Source organism: Furipterus horrens, unplaced genomic scaffold, assembly GCF_987537825.1.
Source record: "Furipterus horrens unplaced genomic scaffold, mFurHor1.1.pri manual_scaffold_5, whole genome shotgun sequence".
Classification (NCBI taxonomy): domain Eukaryota; kingdom Metazoa; phylum Chordata; class Mammalia; order Chiroptera; family Furipteridae; genus Furipterus; species Furipterus horrens.
Genome location: NW_028327175.1, coordinates 79,888,810 through 79,910,898, shown reverse-complemented (window position 1 = coordinate 79,910,898; position 22,089 = coordinate 79,888,810). Strand labels below are relative to the sequence as shown.

The 22,089-nt window shown below is 35.3% G+C and overlaps 1 protein-coding gene across 1 annotated transcript in view; it reads left to right on the top strand.

Moving 5' to 3' along the window:
- The window catches only part of PGGT1B (protein geranylgeranyltransferase type I subunit beta), a 48,897-nt gene that overhangs the window by 21,032 nt on the left and 5,776 nt on the right, over positions 1-22,089 (top strand). The window contains exons 3-7 of the mRNA XM_090276596.1: positions 1,247-1,314; positions 2,467-2,618; positions 3,683-3,815; positions 9,395-9,440; positions 17,161-17,345. Coding sequence (XP_090132722.1) covers positions 1,247-1,314; positions 2,467-2,618; positions 3,683-3,815; positions 9,395-9,440; positions 17,161-17,345 — 584 coding nt within the window. The remainder of the gene's footprint in view (positions 1-1,246; positions 1,315-2,466; positions 2,619-3,682; positions 3,816-9,394; positions 9,441-17,160; positions 17,346-22,089) is intronic.

Genomic DNA, 22,089 nt, shown 5'->3' with positions numbered 1-22,089 from the left:
AGTACTGTTAACTGTAGTCACCGTGCTGTACATTAGATCCCCAGAACTTCTTATAAGTTTGTACACTTTGGCCAACATCTCCCAACTTCCCCCTCAGCTCCTAAAAAACACTTATTATTTTTATGATTTTAGCTTTTTCATACCTCAGATACAAGTGAGAACAGTATTTGTCTTTCTCTGTCTGACTTATTTCACTTCGCATAATGCCCTCACGGCACATCCACATTGTAAAAGGCAGAATTTCCTTCTTTTTGATGGCTGAATAATATTCCTTTGTGTGAGTGAGTGTGTATGTAACATTTTCTCTATCCATTCATCTGTTGATGATATTTAAGTTTTTCCCCTGTCTTGGTTATTGTGAATAATACTACACTGAACATGAGAGTACAGATATCTCTTCAAGATAGTGATGTCATATTTTTGGGATATATACCCAAAAGTGGGATTGTTGGGTCATATAGTGGTTCTATTTTTAATTTTTTGAGGACCATCCATACTATTTTCCATAGTGGCTGTACCACTTTACATTTCTACCAACAGTGCACAAGAGGTCCTTTTTCATTAATGTAACTATATTAAGTTCCTAGTTATAGTTCATTAATCTTAAAAATGAAAATTTTTAGATAGAAAAGAATTTTGAGTAAAAATTTGAATGAATAGAGACTAAGTAGTAATTTATAGTGTTCTGTATACTTCAAAGCACAGTGGATTATTGGACTCATAATGAGGTCTGTCTAGTGTTGCACTTGAAAGTTCATATATTTTCTGTGACTGTAGATTGGTTTATACCTTTAGCTTGCTCCCTTGTAGAGAAACAATGAGTTAAAGTAAAAAGAAACTGGATAGGAATAAGGATTCTAGATCCTTCTGTGTTACTAACCAACAATTTCCTTGAACATGCCACTTAATAGCTTTCTGTTCTATAGAATGAGAAATGTTGATCATATAGAGAAGTATGGAAGCATTTTGTGCACAATGAGGTGGGTTGTAAACTAAAGGTACATGGTAGAAAATTATTTTTTTATCCTGACTTGTGTGGAAATTAAATGAGATTTCCATAAAGCTCCTAGAAGTGACCTGGCACATAGTAAGCATTGAACATTAGCTAGCATGAAAATGGAGATGGTGACAAGAAAGCTTTGGTACTAAAATACTCTAGTTTCTGAAAGATTTTGTAATTGAACTGCTTTAACATCTGTACAAAAGTAAGGGATACTTTAAATAAGTACATGTTTTTATTTTCTAGGATCAAATCTAAGCCGCTGTGGTTTCCGAGGCTCTTCATACCTGGGTATTCCATTCAATCCGTCAAAGGTTTGTTCTCTTTGGGTCAGGAGAAAGGAGGGAGGTGGGGAGATTTCAGTGAGAAACAGTACTAAGAAAGGGTACTGAAAGAACCAGACTTCCAGGTTTCAATACAGCTAATTACTACCTAATAATGTATATTATGAACTAAAACTCTTTAAGGGAAAGCTATACACACCTTGCTTCCTAGAAGAATACACAATACATATGCACAAAAATTATGTCTTTTATTGTCCTGTGTGTGTGTATGTAAATTATTGATGATTTCCTGGAGAATGGAATTAAAGCACTCAAGTGCTTGAGACTTGCTCTCTAAGAAGCCCATGAACATGTATGTGTTAGAGAAGGATTTTATAGATGGTTCTCATTTCTTAGTAATTAAAAAAATAAACAAAAACTCTTTCTAGAGCAGTAAGTAAAGATCTAAGTAGTGATGAATTTGTTGACCTTCGTGGCAACAGGCAGGATATCTTTAGGAGTATAACCAGAGGCTTTGGTACCAGCACACTCGGGTTAGAAAACACTGAGTCCTATCAAAGGAAAGAACTTTTTTCTTCTTCAAAGAAGCAGACCCAGATCAAGCTTTGTAGATGTTTCATCTGTGCATAAAGTATCAGTATTTTTCTACAGTGGAAAGCATAGAAAAACGTCATCATTTTGTCAAGTTTCACAAAAGGGAAACTTTCCTTGATAAGGTCAGTTTGCTTACATAATGGCTACAAGCTAGTATCTGGCTACATTGAGTGTGTCAAGGTTTATATCCAGTTGCAATTTGAAGGCAAACAGTATGCTGCCAGTTCTTCTATACTCTGATCCAAAATTTTGTAATAAATAGCGATTTTTGAGAAGGTGACATGATGTGATAGAGGAGGCACTGCTTCAACTTTTTCGCTCTGCCTTAAGCTATAGACCGACTTGCCTGTGTCACAGTCATGAATTTGCCAAGGTATTTTCAATCGTGTGCTCATTGCTTTTAGCGGGGAATCTAAAAGCAAAGGATTTGTAAAATATGAATATATGTAAACTTAAGGTTTGTTTTTTCAATCAGATGTTCTATGCACATTAGTATAGACAACATTTTAATTTCACCTATTTACTAAAATTAATGAAATAAGTTTTTATTTCATTTTACTAATAAACATTATATTAATTTTGAATTAGAATCCTGGGACAGCTCATCCTTATGACAGTGGCCACATAGCAATGACCTACACTGGCCTTTCATGCTTAGTTATTCTTGGAGACGACCTAAGTCGAGTAAATAAAGAAGCTTGCTTAGCAGGCTTGAGAGCCCTACAGCTGGAAGATGGAAGGTATGGGTCATTCCTCCTTACTTTCATTTTTAAAAGGAAAGTCTTTTGAAACTAAAAAAAAGTGAATATAGTTCTATACTAGACCTTTAAAGAATAAATTCTTACTAATCTGTACTTTTATTACTTTAGTGATAGGAGAAAGGAATGAGCATTGAATATTATATTCTAGTGTAGGTAGTTTTCTTGACATTTTTAAAGGATAGAAAAAGAAGTTAATGAGCTCATTAATATTGGAGAGTCTGTGAGGTGTGTCTAACTAAACAATTTTCCTGCAGTTTTAAGATGAAACTGTTTTCAAATCCAGGAAAGGATAAAGCAGTAGTGATACTGTTTAAAGAAAAGACTTTGCAAACAAATCCCACTATGTTGTTATTTCTGTGTCCCATCTACTGTTATCTGTTTTCCTGTCAGTATTTTTTAAAATGCTGTTCTTGATGAGGAGAAAATTAATGTCGGCATGTAAGATAAATTGACATTAATTGGGAATACTATAGTACTAAGTACCTCAGGAGGTACATGTGACTACTTTCTCAATACTTCAGCACGGTCTTTGTTTACTGCTACCTTATTTTTGTTTGTAAATGAAGGAATAGATAAGAGACACAGACTATTACCGCTCTAAAACTAATTAAATAGATACAAAATCAAAACATTATACTCAATTACCTAATGGTTATCTATATATATTTAGAAGAAATTTACATAACAGAACTTGGATTTGGGAATTACTGCCCATAGAACCCTGGTTTTAAATTTTTAACTACTGCTTTTTAAAAAAATTTTTATTTAGTTAGCCATTTTGCTATAGCTGTTTCTGACCGAGAACAAACTTACTGTGAGTGATGGCAGCTGGGAGGAGTAACTGTGGTAGTATGTAAAGATATCCAGAAATCAGAACTTTGGAATAATGATGTAGAGATAGTTTTAGATTATTCAAGTTAGTAGTCCTTTATTGAATAATGCAAGTAGTATATGGTTTTCTAATCCATTTTTAGATTTTTAAATCCATATTTGCGATACAATAAAATTATAGTATCATTAGTAAATCATATTATTATTTTCAGTTTTTGTGCAGTACCTGAAGGCAGTGAAAATGACATGCGATTTGTTTACTGTGCTTCCTGTATTTGCTATATGCTCAACAGTTGGTCTGGCATGGATATGAAAAAAGCCATCAACTATATTAGAAGAAGTATGGTGAGTTTTGTTGCTAAATTGACTTTTTTAATGTTATTATTAGTGGTATATCAGTACTGCAGTTTAATGCATGCCTCATCTCTTTCAGCAAGAACATGGAAATAAGGACAATAAGATTGCTTTTTGAGTACATCATATATCAGAATAGCCATATAGAAATAATCTTCAAAGACAGATTGACTCTTTGACCACTACAATTTAAATGTGATCTGATTGTATCTAAAGAAATAATGTCTTTTTCAGAAAGACACTGGTCTGTCCTTAGAAGCAAAAAAAAAAAAAAAAGTAAAATCTCGAAGGCAAATATTGGTAGTCTGTCTTAGAAGGGACAATGAGGAGCCTTGGCTAACTAAGCATAGTGAAAAATCATGGCATCCTTGGTGGGATTATTCCTATATTGTGACGTATGAGTTCCTTAAGCCATTTTGACTTGCAAGACCCAAGTTAACAAGGTTCAATGGACTGACAATAGATTTTTTGAATCACTTTTGGTTTCTTAGTAATTTGTTTTAATCTGAGGTTTATTTTCAGGAGAATACCAAGTATATATGTTATTTTTTCACACAGTACAATTTAATCTTTTTATTGACAGCTGTAAGAAAATCTTACTGTCAGCTAGAATTGTCTTTTGCTCTACTTTTTAGTGTCTTATTTAAAACCGGAAAAATGGAAGTCCTGTCACCCAGGTTTATTATTTTCCGAATAAGAAATTTTTTACTTTTATAAATTAAAATATTTTAGGCTGTTAATTTAACTTTTTTACTAGTCAGGATATCAAAATGGAAATGTAAATTCTTAAAGAAATGAAATTATTTTTAACTGAATGTGTGCATGTGGATCAGAGTTTGTAGAAGATACAAAAAGCACAAATTTTTTAAAAGGTGTGGAGGCAGAAAGAACAAACCTTTAAAGGAATTTTAAAAGAAAAAGAGATTTATGTTACATACAAGGGTGAGTGATACAAGTTTGGCATGAATGCTAAAGAAGTAATACTATATTCTTCTTGGTGCATTGTATTTGGAGGTACAGATGTTGATTTGTTTATTTACTGTGTTGTTAACTTTGGTCACTTGGTTAAGTTGGTGTATGTCAGATTTTTCTCTGTAAAATTAGCATTTTTCCCTTTGTAATTATTCCATATCTCATTGTGAGATATTTATTAACATTTATCTACTAGTGTTAACACTAAAGTTATGCACTGATGATTTTCCTGCTCTATCATTCTTCTTATAATTATCAAGTGAAAATCTGTTAGCAAAAGCTTTTCCTTTGCCCCTGTCTGTCTGCCTACATTTCACTATGGTCTGCAGATTCTTGCTTTATTTAAAGTTATTATCTGTTATCATTATGTATTTTGCTGCTTCCATTGTCCCAGATTTGGCCAGTGAGAAACCTTTCAGCAGATTCTTTGTCCTTTTGACATAACCACTTCATTCTTTGAGCATCTCTTTGCTTTCTGGTGCAAGATATTTCCAGGTTCATCTTTTATTTCCCCAGCCTCAGCCCTGGACTCAGTCATTTCTTCAAGGAGCACTATTTTTTCTTATTGGAGGGTGTTGTTTATAAACCAGGATTTGGGCACTGCTTGTGCTCATTGGCATGGGAATATCATTGCTTCTAGCCCCTTCCTCAGTATGCAGAGCTAGGGAGTGTATATATGTATACATGTACACAGATACCCCCTTACACACATTTATTTCTATTTCTGTATCTTTATTTATATATTAAAAACCAGGAGCCCATACTGATACCTCAGATTTCAATCCAACATCAGAAGGTTCATTTTAATTTTTCTCTTTTCATTTTAACTCCTCTGATACTGACGAACAGGGCTCCGTTATCCAGAATGATTCTTTTTGTTTAAAGCCTGAGGATATATATTCAAATTATATTTAAGAAACACTTAGCCTGGTTTGTGTGCTCAGTTTGGAGCATCATCCTGAAAACTGAAAGGTCATGGGTTCGATTCCCGGTCAGGGCACATATCTGAGTTGCAGGTTCTGTCCCTGTTCGGGTACGTGTAAGAAGCAGCCAGTTGGTGTCTTTCCTCACACATTGATGTTTCTGTCCCTCTCTTTTTGTCCTTTCTCCCTTCTCTAAAATCAATAAGCATGTCCTTGGATGAGGATTAAAAAAAAGAAAAAAATGCTTAATTTACTTACTGTATTTTCCCTACTTTAATATTTTGTTATGTATTGGAAAAACAAACTTGTTTCTGTTTGGGTTTCTTTTTAAGTCACCCCTCTCCCTGCCTCATACACACTTTGTTGATTTTATATACTTAGGTGAAATATTAACCTGGTTCCGAAAATCAGAACTATACAAAAAAGTATATTCAAAGATTGTAACTCTTGGGGGCCTCCTGTCCTTTCTATATTCCACCCCCTTTTTTAACCATGTTATTTACTACCTTATTCCCATTCACTGTGTAGGCAACCATTTTTATTAATTTTTGGTTTACCTTTCCTATACTTTTTGATGAGCAGTTATGTATATTTTTATTTCTCCTTCAATTTCTCACTAAAAGGTACTGTACCATAAATATATTTTTGCAGTTTGCTTTTTTCACATAACAGTGTAGCTTAAAAGTCATTTCATATCAGTTCATAGAGATTTTCCTCACCCCCCCTTTTTTTTTTTACAATAATGGTATTCCAGTTGTGTATAAGTGCCATAGTCTTTTTCAACTATTCTATAAATACATATTTTCCAAATACAAACAATGTTGAAATTAATAACCTGCATATGTGCGTATGTATTATTCAGGATATATCTTCAGGGTAAATTCCTAGTAGTGGAATTGCTTGTTCAAAAGACAAATGCATATGTAATATTATTAGATGTTGCCTATTTTGTCTCCAAAAAGTATAGACTAATTTATGTTCCCATCAATGCCTGTTTCCATATAGCCTCACGGATGAAATATGTTTACTTACTTTGAGTTTTACCAATCTGGTGGGTGAAAAAGGTATCAGTGTATTTTTAATTTGCATTTACTTTATTATGAGTAAGAGTGACCATTTTCTTAACTCCAGGATATATAAAACAAGGCCACAGGCCAGATTTAGCCTACATTCCTGGTTTTTGGTGATCCCTACTTCTAGTCCATTATTTGGCATTTTTCTTTCGGTATTCCAGATCTGTGTATGTTCTTTCTTTGCTTATCTTTCATGTCAGCCACTTTCTCTTTGACCCTTTTTTACTTCTTTATCTCATTTATTCTCTTAGCTGTATTTAGTTTTTCTTTAATATCCTTTATTGTCTTTCATTTGAGACTTATTCTTTAGGCATCCTGTAATTTACTCTTCATTTCTCAGTTTATTTGGACATTTTCTTCCCTTTTCCCCCTGAAATCTTTAACTCTCTATTTCTTTTTACTGATTTTTTTTTTCTGTTTTTTAGTTAGAATTTTCTTTTCATATTCCCAATCCTTGTTTGAGGACATGTAATTGAGTTTGGGATGCTGTATGAGTTTTCTTCTGCTTCATCACTGTTCGGGGGAGGTAGAAGCAGATTTTCATATACTAAGATGTTTTCATTTCAGTTGCTATGTCTTCAACTTAATACTTTGCATAGATTTGTCTTTTCCTATTTAGTCATTTAGTGTATTATTTTTCCTTACAAGAATTTTTAGTTTGATTGCCAATTTTTCAATGCAGAGAAACAAAGTTTGATTTCTTTAATGGGTGTTCAATGATTTTCCTTTTTTTTTTTTTTTTTTTTCTTTTTTAGTGATGGCGGAAGAGTTGTGAGTTCTATGATTTTCTGATAGGAGAGGTTTTCTTGTTTGCCAGGTCTCTGAATTTTGCTCATTTGGGTTTCCCTTTGCACACTGCCACCCTGACCTGCACACTCCTATTCCCTTCCCTAAAGTCAGTGCTCACAACTCTTTCAGTTCAGGCAGTTCTCTTTGTGTGGTAGTGCCAGACTGTGATTATATTCATGAAAGCTAAAATGATACTGAAGGATCTTCATCATCAACTGGAAAAATTAGGATTATTCAGTGACCTTTACAGTTTTTTTCCAAAACACTAAAAACTCTTTTACTGTCAGTTATAAATTTATAGAGAATTTTTAAATGGTAAAACCAATATTTATTTAGTACATGTAATTTTAAACATTTGCAAGATTGAGAAGTAAAGTGTTTTCTTTGTAAAAAATTCATCAAGAATAGTTTGGGCAATGCTTTGCTTCTTCTCATATAACTGACAGTGTGGAGTGGAGCAAGCATCTTTTCTGTCTTGGTAAATGATCATGCTTCTTTATATGTTTTAATAAGCTTCCAACATTTTATCCTTTGCATTTGCATTTTTGTGCTATATCTCTAAGAGTTTCTTTTATGTGAAGTTTTTTGCCAGCATCACTTCTCTAGAATATCTGTATATTCTCTTCAACACAGCCACTTGATTCACCCATGTAGATGTTTTGCCTTTACTTAGTTGTTCTGACTATCAGCATTCCCATGATCACCTCTTTCTTCTATAACTGTTTCATTTCAATTTCACTTCCAGTGCTGTTGCTTTTCATTTCTTTACTGCACTTTTGTCTTTGGTAGCCACTGTCATAACATCTTTTGGCTGTGCCTTTTTATAAAATGTCGTGTAGGTTTATCACCAAAAGAAAGAGACAGCACAGTTGCCTGCCTGCTGTTTCTGCATGAACTGAATAACATGTGCAGTGACAAATTACTAACAGACTTTGAAAAGAGTGGTATGATTGGTCAGTTGTCATGTATTATTTATATAGTGATTTGTGGACTGAGGAGCTAGCAGCAAGTCTGTATTTTATGCAATTGCTCATAGTTAATGTACTGTGGTTTACTGAAATTTGAGTCATACTGTGTTATTTAAACCATGGCACCTTGAATTTGTGCACACTGGAACTGTGCAAAGCAAGGACTGCCTGTATCTCACACTTAGGGTAGATTCTTTCTTTCAGGTAGTGAGTCTAGATCAATCTTAGACCTGCCACTAGCTCCCTTGCTCTCTCTTCCTCGTGATTTTTCACATTGCCCTTGCTTTCTGCAAACGTGTCAGGAGTGTGAGAGATGGTTTGCTGGGATTTGATGTTTATTTTTATATAAATAGGTGATTTGAAGCTTGAGCATGTCTTCCAGTTTTGCCAAGGTTTCAATTTTATGTAGTTGTATTGTTTTGATTTTGTAGGATATATGGGAGATTAAATTTTAGGCAGGTATCATTATCCTCAGCTACCCCAAAATGTCAAAATAGATTTGTCTTTGTAATGTTTTTTGAGTATAAAATTCTTACAGTTTCCTTAAGCACATATATTCTTGCAAGTGGGAGAGGAATAAGAGTTGGGTCTTTTTATCAGGTAGAAATTGAGTACAAGTAAGGTGCCATCTTTGAACAATCTGTTTTCAGAATGTGCCTACCGTATGCATGTAGTAATTCGGGGTGATGAGTAAGACAAGAGCAGGTACTTGAAAATGCCTAGATTTACATTTTGTGGAAAATATATAAAGGAGAAATAAAATTAGGTAAAAAATTAACATAATTACAATTAACCTAATTTATTATTATTTTCCTATTAAACCAAACAATGTTTTTCTTTTTCAGTCCTATGACAATGGGTTGGCACAGGGAGCTGGACTTGAATCTCATGGTAAGGCATCTTAAAGTAAATAAACATGTAGTTTCTTTTGTTTCTTTAAATAACATGGTATCTTCAACATAGAGCACCTCAGAAGTTTGTCTCAACCCTTTGTTCAGCCTGTCTTCTTTTCTGCTTCTCTCTTTTGACACTGTTGTGCCAGTTTGAACCTCTTGTATGTAGGTCAGTAATCACTTATAAATTACTCAGGCCAGGATTTACATAGAATATTTTCTAGTGATCTTCTCAAGTGCTAGTTGCACGACAGTATCTTGGTGGCTTTCTTTTTTCTTAAGATTTTATTTATTTATTTTTAGAGAGGGGAAAGGGAAGGAGAGAAACATCAATCTGTTGCCTCTCACACAGACCCCAATCGGGGTCTGTGCCCCCAACCCAGGCGTGTGCCCTGACCAGGAATTGAACCAGTGACCCCTTGTATTGTTAGAAAATAACAAGTTTTCTTCTTTGGCATAATACTAAAAGGCCGAATATTAAACATGAATCAGTGAATTTGTGAAGAAATAAAAATTTTTTTATTTACCTTCTTTAATGTAATTATCCTAAATCATAGTCATAAAACTTTTTGTTGCATAACGTGTATTCAGTATATTGATACAATCTCTCCTTTCGCATTTTTTTCCACTTTTGGCACAACCAGAATAGAGATAATAGTCAGTTTGTCCACACATCAGTGGCCTGAACTCTTTCAAATTGAATATGTCCATGTAGAGGTAAAGATGCTTTCATGCTCCCTTTTAAAAAAGGAAGAGGCCAAATCAAGCAGGCTCTCGGCCTGAACTTCTTGTTTCCTCTTCATCACAGCAGGTTTTTTGTGCTCACCTATTGTGTCCATCCCTCTGCCAGTGTGATACAGTGGAAAAAGGTCAGTGTTCAGGTCTCATCCCTGACACTTAGCTGTGTGATTTTGGCTCCTTACTTCGTATCTATAAAGGCTTCCTCATCAACAGAGTAGAAATAATTGTACTTTTTTTTTTTTTTAAGATTGTTACTAGGATTATAAGAGATATGGGGTAAAGTGGATTGTAAAGTGTATAAAAAGATATTTTTAATATATATTCCTCAATCTCATATCTTGTACTTCCCCTGAGACCTTGTCCTGTCAGGTATCTCTTCCCTCTCACTTCTTTACTCTCTCTTTCAGTGTAGCTATTTGTAGTGTGTCGCTAAGCGCTGCATAGAAGACTGTCTTGGATTTTCCTCTGAGGCCATACTGTGATTAGGACACCATAATTCTTGTGTGTGCCTGAGTCTATCTGAGGTTAGCGGTGGGGCCAGCCTGCAATAGCAGTTGTGTCACTGGTCATCACTACTTAGTAAGAAGGATATACTTGTTGTTACACAAAGGGGAAGTCTGGCATTTTTTAAGAATTTCTGAGAAGATAGGTCTGCTGCTCACTCTTGAAAAGGATGTTAATAGGCACTGTGAGTGAGGAGACACCTTACCAGTGTAGGAGACCTGTGGGACAGACACTGTTGTTCCCTAGAAATTGGGATTACATTCTTTGGGATGTGGAACAGAGAGGGCTGCTCTAACATGGATACTCTCTAAGGGATCCTGCCAGGAAAAAACTCTTGGTGAGTCACACACGTAGTGATTTTGAGTCAGTATGACTTGCCTAGGACTGTACCCATCAAGATCATCCACGATGGACTGTGGTTCGTGCCAAGCAGCTTACATTCTTTTATCTCTAAGTTCAGTTTGGTGGGTTGGGGACCTGAAGCTCTGGAGGAGGGCTTCCTAATCACAGAACTCTAGTATATTGATGTACCACAAATGGGTTCTAGGTGTGCCAAGCTATTGCTCCCTTAGCCTTTGGGGCAGCCAAGGAGAACCTGAGTGTCTGGAGCCCCTGTTAAGGTGGCCTCTGACCAGGAGCGCCCTCCTCAGGACACCTCAGTTTGTCCTACAGATATCAGCTACTCTTGTTCTTTTCCTGCTCTGAGGTTAGATAGGCTGAGAAGTACTATTCTAGAGGATTCTAGAGGACTGTGGGCTAGCCATCCTTCCCTGTCTTATTTTATCATTATCTATACTGGAAAGGAAAACCTCTTCCTAAAAAGGAGTCCTGCAGTTTGGTCACCCTATGAAATTATTGTGTGCTCCCTTTTTTTCTTTCTATTGTTAATCTTTTTAGAATAGTGGTCCAAAATACTGTTTGCCCTTCTACAAAAATGGCTTGTTTTTTAATTTTTGGTATGAGCCTTCAGCAACTTGGGAAATTTCTCTTTTAAAGTTATGAGTGGTCTTTATTTCAAATCCAGTGTCTCTTTCTCATTCCTTATCTTTTTATTGAAGCATTTGAAGCTGTTAACTTCTACCCCTTTTTTCTTGAAATGTCAGATTCCTCTTGTCCTATTTCCTGACAAGTTGTTTTTGGTTTCTTCACCATTTTTGTTTCTTGTTCTGACCTCTTTACCTCAGTCCAACTTTCTTCTTTTCTTTTCTTTTTTTAAAATTATATTTTTCCAGTACCATTTAATTCCCTTATACCCCTCTGACCCCTGCCAACTTTCTTCTTTTCCTTGGGTAGTTTATCTTTCTAAACCTCAGGGCTCTTGTTCTTGCTCTTCTTTGTATAGAGTCCTCCATAACCAATCTTAGCATGCATCTGGCTTTATTTCACATCCTTTAGGTCTTGGTTCATGTGATATTTTTGGATAAGCCCCCTATTAAAATTGCAAACCACCCACATACACACCCCCTATTTAGAATCACAAACCAACCACATATATACATCCTTCTCCCTATCCCCCTTTCTGGCTTTATTTTTTTCTCCATATCACTTACTTAAATTTTAGCTGTTTGTTCATTGTCTCCTCACATAATGTAAACCTCATAAGAACAGAGACTTGAGCCTGTTCTATTCACTGTTGTATCCCCCACACCTATAACACGTGTGGCACACAGTGAATGAACCAGCCAATGGTTCTTGATCAATCATCCCTGTGTTGATGTCACCGAAACTGTTTCCAAACATGTGATACTGCTTCTGAGCTGTGTAGCTCCCTTTGTATCTGCCTTCCAGGCATATCTACTTTGCTATCACTTCAGCATCCCAAGCTGCACATGTTCAAACCGTTGTTCTCTCTCTTTTCTCCCTCTTAAACATGTTATTGTTGTTCTGGAACGTGGAGCTACTACTACCAGACCTACTGATTTTTCGGAGAAGCCAGAAATCCAGAACTTTGGATGTTTCATCTCTTGTGTTTGTGTGTGTGTGTGTGTGTGTGTGTGTGTAATTTGCCAGTCATACCAGTTGTCTCCCATAAGTCATCAGTTTATAGTGTTTGATCTACAGACGGAAGGGAAAAGAATTTTCGTATTTAGCTGCTACTGTACCAACTACCGTTTAGTCTCATTTAATCCTCATGCCATCCCCGTGAGAGTTAGTCATCTTTGCATTAGATTCAATCAGAGAAACAAAACCACTCTGAATATTAAAAAATAAGGATTTATTAGAGGAATGAGATTTTATACAGTTGCAGAAGATGATGAAGGAGGACTAAAAGTAGTTGGCGAATTGGGGAAAAGTCACTGGCGAGTCCTTCTGAAGCACTGACAGAGATGGGCAAGTAAGACCTTGCAGGGCAATCTGGAAAGCCAGGTACATCCAGCTGCCAGAATGCTGGAGTCTGTGGAGGGCTGTTGCTCCTGCCTCCATTCATGAACCTGGTGTCATGGTGGCAAGAAGTAAGAAAAATTTGGATCCAAATATATGGGAGCATAAGGTCAAGCAGGAATCTACCAGCACCTCTGCCTTTGCCTCATACCTCCCCTAAAAACAACGAGGGCAGTGGCTGCTGCTTCACTTCCACCTTACAGATCTTAACACAGATTACTCTAACTTAAGGCCACACAGGAAGTTCTAGCTTAGCTGAGTTACTACAGTTCAAAACCACTGCAGTAATTATTGTCAATTACGCAGAGACCTTAAGTTACAGGCTTTAGAGAGAATGTATTCTCTAGGTGTTCCTACATGCCTCTTCACCTCTGGACTTTGGTAATACCTTTTTTTTTTTTTTTTTAGTTTTGAAGTGGTTATAGATTCCTTCTTAGTTGTGAAGAGATGCAGCATGTGTATTTACGCCTCCATCTTGGCCAGAAGTCCTGTACCCATTTTTTTAATCCACTCATCTACTGATGGGCACTTAGGCTGTTTTCAAATCTTGGCTATTATAAATAATGCTACTATTTTGAATTGGTGTTTCAGGATTCTTCAGGTATAATCCTAGCAATGGAATCACAGGATCAAAAGGCAGTTCCATTTTTAGCTTTTTGAGGAAATTCCATACTGTTTTCCACAGTGGCTGCACCAGTCTGCATTCTCACCAACAAGTGCACCAGGGTTCCCTTTTCTCCACACCCTCGCCAGCACTTGTTGTTTGTTGATTTATTAATGGTGGCCATTCTGACTGGTGTGAAGTGGTATCTTCATTGTGGCTTTAATTTGCATCTCTCTGATGGCTAGTGATGTTTAGCATTCTTTCATATGTCTGTGGGCCCTCCGTATATCCTCCTTGGAGAAGTGTCTATTCAGGTCCTTTGTCCATTTTTAAGTAGATTATTTGTCTTCCTGGTGTTGCGTTGTGTAAGTTCTTTATACATATATTTTGGAGATTAAACCCTTTTCCAGATATAATTGGCAAATATGTTCTCTCATACAATCGGTTCCCTTTTTGTTTCGATGATGGTTTCTTTAGCTGTGCAGATGCTTTTTAATTTGATGCAGTCCCATTTGTTTATTGTTTCCTCTTATTTCCCTTGCCCTAGGAGACATATCAGCAAATATATTGCTACATGAAATATCTGAAAATTTATTGCCTATGTTTTCCTCTAGGATTTTTATGGTATCACCACTTACATTTAAGTCTCTTATCCATTTTGAGTTTACTCTGGTGTATGGTATAAAATGGTGATCTAGTTTCATTATTTTGCATGTACCGGTCCAGTTCTCCCAACACCATTTATTGCAAACACCGTCTTTACTCCATTATATGCTCTTGCCTCCTTTGTCAAATGTCAAGTGACCATAAAGATATGGTTTTATTTCTGGGCTCTCTATTCTGTTCCATTGATCTTTGTGTCTGTTCTTATGCCAATACAGGACTGTTTTGATTACAGTGGCTTTGTAGTATAGTTTGATAACAGGTTATTGTGATCCCTCCAACTTTGTTTTCTTTCTCATGATTGCTGAGACAATTTGAGGTCTTTTTTGGTTTGATATAAATTTTTGGAATATTTGTTCTAGATCTGTGAAACATGTCATTGGTATCTTAATAGGAATTGCATTGAATCTATAGATTACTTTGAGTATTATAGACATTTTAATGATGTTAATTCTTCCAATCCATGAACATGGTATGTGCTTCTACTTATTTGTATCTTCCTCAGTTTCTTCCTTCAGTGTCCTGTAGTTTTCTGAGTACAGGTCTTTTAGTGTGGCTCAGCTGACTGAGTATCATCCCATGAACATAGAGTAGAGGAAAGCTATTTTCATACCTTCCTCAACCAAGGCATACTGAACCCAATTTAACCTTTTCTTAATGAATTCAGATGATTACTCTGAAGGGCAATTCTTGTATTGTACTTTAATATAATGTTATAATATTCTTGAAGTTTTTTGAAGCTTGTAGGAATCATTGATATAATCCTATTTAGCCCCCAGAGGATATTCTATTAGAGTTCTTGTGCCTGCTGTTTTATAATATTCCTTAATTTACTTATTGTCAAGATGTTATTGTGTATTCTTGCTGTTTTTATGTCTAACATACTGATTGTAATCCAGGTTTTTGGAACTAGCTTTTTAGAATTTTATGTGTAACAAGAACCTCTTAAGGGGTAAATAATTTTGGTAAATGAATTTTAGCTTAAGTATAGACTTTGTAATTACATTTTTTGGCTGCTCATAACCCAAACTTCAGAAGTTAGTATCTTCAAAATCTGGTGATTTGGGCAAAGTAAGAAGTATTTTTACTTTGAATTGTACCAGTTTGCTTTAAAGACTCCTAACAAGTAATTTGGATGGTAACAATTAAATGTTTTATTTTACTTTTTGGTAGTTTTAAAGATGACATATTATTAAAGGTTTTGTATTTAATGATGTTAGAAAACCTGAAGTCATGCCAAAGTTTTCATGAAAGAAAAGTTGAAATTAGTGTGTTATTGAAGAGGAGATTCAAGATTTATAGTTGCTTAATAGAAATTATTCTAAAAGGTAGTGATTTTTTTTTTTTTTTTTACTTTTCTGTTTTAATTCACTCTTTTGCAACACAGATCTCTGAACTAATTGGGAAAAATTCTAAAGATTAAATAGTTCTTCCTGACAGTAATCCATTTGATATAATAGTTGCCGTAAGTTTTCTACAGGGAATGCTCACTTTTCCTTTTCCAGGGAACATATCCAAGATTTATAACAGCAGAAGGAAAATTACAGGATTAGGACTAGTAGGAACAATCATTTATTAAATAGCTAAAACAAAAGTTACTAAGTGAAGTAATAAGTTGGAAATATAAGTATTTTAAAGTTGTTTGGAGTTGACAAAAAGTGCCAATGGAAAGTGTTGTTTCTTTTCTTTATGGAAAAATACTGACTTTTCATTTCCTAGGAAAGTAATTAGCTTTGTGGATATACTGGTTTTCTATTGCTGCTGTAACATTTTACTGCAACCTTGGGGGTATAAAATGACACAAATTTATTCTATTACAGTTCTAGAGGCCAGGAGTCTGAACTACTGCATCTTATAGGACTAAAATCAAGATGTCAGCAGGGCTAGTTACTTCTGGAGTCTGCAGGGGAGAATCTGTTCTTTGCCTCATCCAGTTTCTTGTGGCTGCCAACATTCCTTGACTTAATTGCCACATCACTCTAGTCTCTGCTTCCATGGTCACATTGCCTCCTCTTTCTGTAGTTTTATCTCTCTCTGCCTTCCTCTGATGAGGACCCTTGTGGTTATGTTTAGGGCCCACCCAGGTGATCCAGAATAATCTCCCCATCTCAAGATCCTAAACTTAATCACATTTGCAAAGTCCTTTTTGCCATATATGGCAACATGCACATGTTCCCGGAATGAGGACCTGGATATCATTCAGGGGCATTATTCATTCTACAATATTGAGGATGGATACTTTTCATCTACTTCCAGCTACAGTTTTCTTCTCCCCTGCCCACACATACTCACTCTCTCCCTTCGCTCAAACTTTTTTTCCTTAAATTTCTTATGCTAACTAGGCATCACATCTGCATACCAGCTTCTAGCATGTTTATGTTATATGTGAAAAGTAGCCTGTAGCTGCAGACAGATGGAAGCCCAATTCATAAGTAATATACTATCTTTAAAGGAATTAAAATCAGAATCAGGTGGTAGAGTCCTTCACAGGGAATAGTAGTTCATCCTAAATTTTAGTTTCAGCTCTGCCATTAACCATTTAATTTTAAACAGGTTTTTTAGTTTCCCAAGCCTTACTTATTTTCATAAGTAAAATGTTTCTTATGGCTTTAAATTATTTTAAATTCTATTTCATCAAATTTATATTGAAAACTTCATTGCTTGGTGACTATTGAAAATTATAATTGTCTTTTAAATATATATTAATTTTATCTCACTACTTTCTAGAATTATTTAACCACTTTTTTTCTCCAAGCATTTTATATCATTTTGCTGGGCATCTGTTTTGAAGTATAATGGTATAATGTGTGGTTTTGATTAACAGGAGGATCCACTTTTTGCGGTATTGCATCACTATGTCTCATGGGTAAACTAGAAGAAGTTTTTTCAGAAAAAGAATTGAACAGGATAAAGAGGTGGTGTATAATGAGGCAACAAAATGGTTATCATGGAAGACCAAATAAACCTGTAGACACCTGTTACTCTTTTTGGGTGGGAGCAACTCTAAAGGTAAGAGAAATAATAAAAATGAGAAAGCTATACTCTATGTTAATATCAACTGTATTTAAAGAGTCTTTGTACTGTTCATTAAATATTGTTAGGTTTTGGGTACTGCTTTTCCTGTTGCTCTGGCAAAGCTAGTGTCTGTGTAATTTTTAGATAGAATTCAGTTATCGATTGTACTGCTTGAAAAGGCCCGTTCTTATAAAATTCAAGTGGCCTAGAACCTAGTTAAGGAAGTAAGTGTAAGGTCATAAAAAAACTTGTTACTGAAATTGATCAGTAGTACATCTAGAGCAGGGATCTTTCTGAACATACCAGTAAAGATTTTATGGGAAGATATTAATCTTAAAAGATAAATCATTTAAGGTTTTTTTATTTTTTATTATTATTCAGAAGATTGTGTAAACCTTCTAAAATGTATTGATTGATATGTCCATGCATCTTCCCCCATCTCTGCTACATTTTAATTTACTTAATTCCATAAGGTTATTAGCCACTAATACCTACATGTTTTCTTTTTTCTTAAAATTGCCTTTCACCTTTAGAAAGAATCACCTAGTTATAGTATTCTGAATTCTAACAAAAGTCTATGTTCATCTTCTGTATAGTTTCTTAATTTTTTCTCTTAGACAAAATTCATGCACATGGTTGAAATAAATTTGGAAAACAGTGATTTAAAATGAAGGCAAGAGCCTCCCTCCTGTACCATTTTTTTTTAATTATGGAAAATTTCAGCATATTAAAAAGTAGAGGGAATAGTAAATAATGAATCCCTCTATATCCATCAACCAGTCAGCAGTTTCATCCCAAAGCCAGCCTTCCTTCATCCATACCCCTACCCACTACTCTCCCCGTCCCTATATTATTTTAAGGCAAATTTCAGATACCACTTTTATATTATCTGGAGATTTTTCAGTACACTTGCTAAAGAAAAATACCATTTTTGAAAAATAGAACTCCAGTATTATTATCACATCTAAAAAATTAGCCATAATTTTTTATTATCATTAAATAACCAGTCATTGGTGATGTGTATTTCCTATTGCATCACATGAAGAGGCACATAATCTCTAGTTGTCTCTCCTTTTAACCAAAGAGCTCCAGAGTTGTCAGACCTGATTTATCTGTTATGAAGTACCCCTTTAGCTTTTTTTTTTCTTCCTTTCATGGTGGTGAAATAGTCCTAAATTTTAATTTCAGCTCTGCCATTACCCATTTAATTTTGAACAGTTTATTTATAAGTGTACAATTCATTGGCATTAATTGCATTCACAGTGTTTTTTAACCATGACCACTATCTACACCCAGAAATTTTGCATCATCCTGAATATAAACTCTGTGTTCATTAAACAATAACTACACATTCTTGCCTCCCTCCAGCCCCTGGTAACCTCTGTCCTACTTTCTGTCTCTGAATTTGCCTATCCGAGGTGTGTCATACAAGTGGAATTATATAATATGTGTCCTTCCATGTCTGGCTTATTTCACTTAGTATAAATGTTCTCAAAGGCCATCCATGTTGTATCATATATCAAAATTTCATTCTTTTTTATGGCTAATATCTTTTGTTTGTCCATTTATCTATTGATAGACATTTGGGCTATTTTCACCTTTTGGTTATTGTGAATAAGATGGCTATCTAGTTAGTAATATGGTAATAATTATGTATAGCATTAGATGAGTATATTAGACTTGCAGGTGTGATCATTTTGTAAGGTATATAAATGTCTAATCACTAAGTTGTACATGTGGCACTAATATGTCAACTATAGTCCAAAAATAAATTTAAACAAAAAAAGGTAGCTATGAACATTTAGGTACAACTTTCTGTTCAAGTCCCTGCTTTCATTTCTTTTGGATATTTACCTGGAAATGGGATTTCTGGATCATGTGATAGTTTTATGTTTAACTTCTTGAGGAACCACCAAACTTTTCCCCAGCAGCTGCACCATTTTACACTCTCACTAACAATGTATGAGGGTTCCAGTTTCTGTACAACCTCACGAACACTGGCACATTTTTAAATCAGATTGTTGTTGGGTTTTACAGATTCTTTATGTATTCTGGATGTTGATCACTTATCAAGATACATGATTTGCAAATATTTTCTCCCATTTCTTGGGAGTCTTTTTACTCTGTTTATAATATCCTTTGATGCACAAAAGATTTTCAATTTGATGAAGTCTTCTAATTTATCTGTTTTTTCTTTCGTTGCTTGTGTTTTTGGTTGCTTTATCTATGAAATCATTGCCAAATCCAATGTTATGCAGATTTACCCCAATGCTTTCTTCTAACAGTTTTATAGGTGTAGCTCTTGAGTTTAGGTCTTAAATCTATTTTACTAAATTTTTGTGTATGGTATCAAGTAAGGGTGCAGCTTCATGCTTTCTCAGTACCATTTGTTGAAAAGTTGACTTTTGGGTCTTTCTGATAGGACCTTGATAGCCTTTGATGACTTTAAAGGCAACTACTTTTAAACATTTTTTAAAAAATGAATTTTTGTTGATAACTTTAATATGCTGATTTCTTGACTCATTACCTTTAGACATTATCTTTGGTTCCCAACTATGAAAAATAAAAATTTAGCCTCCCTTTTTTCAGTAAGTTGTTACTAGTTTTGAGTGTGTGTGTGTGGGGGGGGGTGTTGTTTGTTTGTTTTTTAGTTCTGAATCTTTTCTCTTCTTCCACCTTATAATTTGGTCAGTTTACCTTTACTTTTATAATGTCAAATTTGATAACATTCATATTTTATACAGTGACAATAAACTATTTTATGCTTGGCCTGTAGGTTGATCCTAAAATTTGAAAACCAATAACCACTTATTATGATTATGCAAATATTGTTTTGTTTTGGTTTTTTTACTGAACAAAGTATAATGTTAATTCTTTTTTCTGTAATGACGCGTGTGCTACTTGATGGAAAATGTTTCCAACATGAGGATTCTAAAGAGTCTTTCCATGTATTCTTTTTTTCCTTTTTCTTTCTTTCTTTTTAAATTAATTTTATCATTTATTCTATTACAGTTGTCTGAATTTTCCCCTTGCCCCCCTCCACCCAGCACCCCACACTCCCTAGGCAATCACCACACCATTATTCATGTCCATTGGTCATGAGTGTAAGTTCTTTGGCTGTTACATTCCCTACGCTGCACTTTACATCCCCATGACTATTCTGTAACTACCAACTTGTACTTCTAAATCTCTTCACCTTTTTCACCCATCCACACAACCCCCATCCCATCTGGCAACCATCAAAACGTGCCTTGTATCTATGATTCTGTTTCTGTTCTGCTTGTTTATTTTGTTCTGTAGATTCAACTATTGATAGATAAATATTTACTGCCATTTTATTCATATTTTTTATCTTCTTAAAGAACTTTAATATTTCATATAATATTATTTTGGTGGTGATAAACTCCTATAGCTTTTGTTTTGTCTGGGAATCTCTTTATCTGTCTTTCAATTATAAATGATAGCTTTGCCTTGGTTGTAAGTCCTTGCTTTTCATTACATTAAATATTTCTTGCCCATCCCTTCTACCCTGCAAAGTTTCTTTTGAGAAATCAGCTGACAGCTTTATGGGAGTTCCATTGTAAGTCATTAATCGCTTTTCTCTTGCTGCTTTTAAGAGTCTCTCTTTTATCTTTGACCTCTGGCATTTTAATTATGATGTGTCTTCGTGTGAGCCTCTTTGGGTTCATCTTGTCTGGAACTCTGCACTTCCTGGGCATCTTTCACCAAGTTAGGGAAATTTTCAGTCATTATTTTTTCAAGTAGGTTTCCAGTTTCTTGCTCACTCTTCTCCTTCCAGCAGCACCCATGATGTGAATGTTGTGTTGCTTTAAGTTGTCGTAGAGGCTCCTTACACTATCCTCAGTTTTTTGAATTATTTTTTTCTTTGTGCTATTATGATTGGTTGTTTTTTGCCTCCCTGTATTCCAAGTAGCTGATTTGATTCTTGGCTTCATCCACTCTACTGTTGATTCCCTGTAAATTGTTCTTTATTTTAATTAGTGTATACTTCTTTTCTGACTTGATCTTTTTTATGCTGTTAAGGTCCTCGCTAAGTCCACTGAGCATCCTTCTAAACAGTGTTTTGAACTCTGCATCTGATAGATTGTTTATCTTCATTTTGTTTAGTTCTTTTTCTGGAATTTTGATCTCTTCTTTCATTTGGGTCATGTTTCTTTGTCTCCTCATTTTGGCAGCCTCCCTGTGTTTGTTTCTATTAGTAAGTAGATCTGCTACGTCTCCCAGGCTCAGTAGAGTGACCTAACATAGTAGGTGTCCTGTAGGGTCCAGTGGCACAGCCTCCCCTATTACCTAAGCTGGGTACTCAAGATGAGCCCACCATCTGGGCTGTGTACACCCTCCTGTTGTAGTTGAACCTTGATTGCTGGCTCTTTTAAGGGAGGCCTCAGAAAAGGAACAGTGACCTTTGCCAGCACTTCTGTATGGGAGAAAGCTGCCCCCCAGCTCTCACCCTGGTGCTGAACAGTTTGGTTTCTCTCCAAATATCTTTGATGGCTTTCAATCTGCTGCTTCTGCACTAGAGCTCGGAGGGAGTGAGTCCAAGTATATCCATGCAGGTCCCTTTTAGAGTTATTGCCTGGGATTCCGGAAGTTTCTGTTTTTTACAGCCTCAATCTCTGCTGGTTTTTACAGACAAAAGTTATGGAGACTTAATCTTCTTGGCACTGGAATCCTGGGCTGGGGCACCTGGTGTGGAGCTGGGACTCCCCTCACTCAT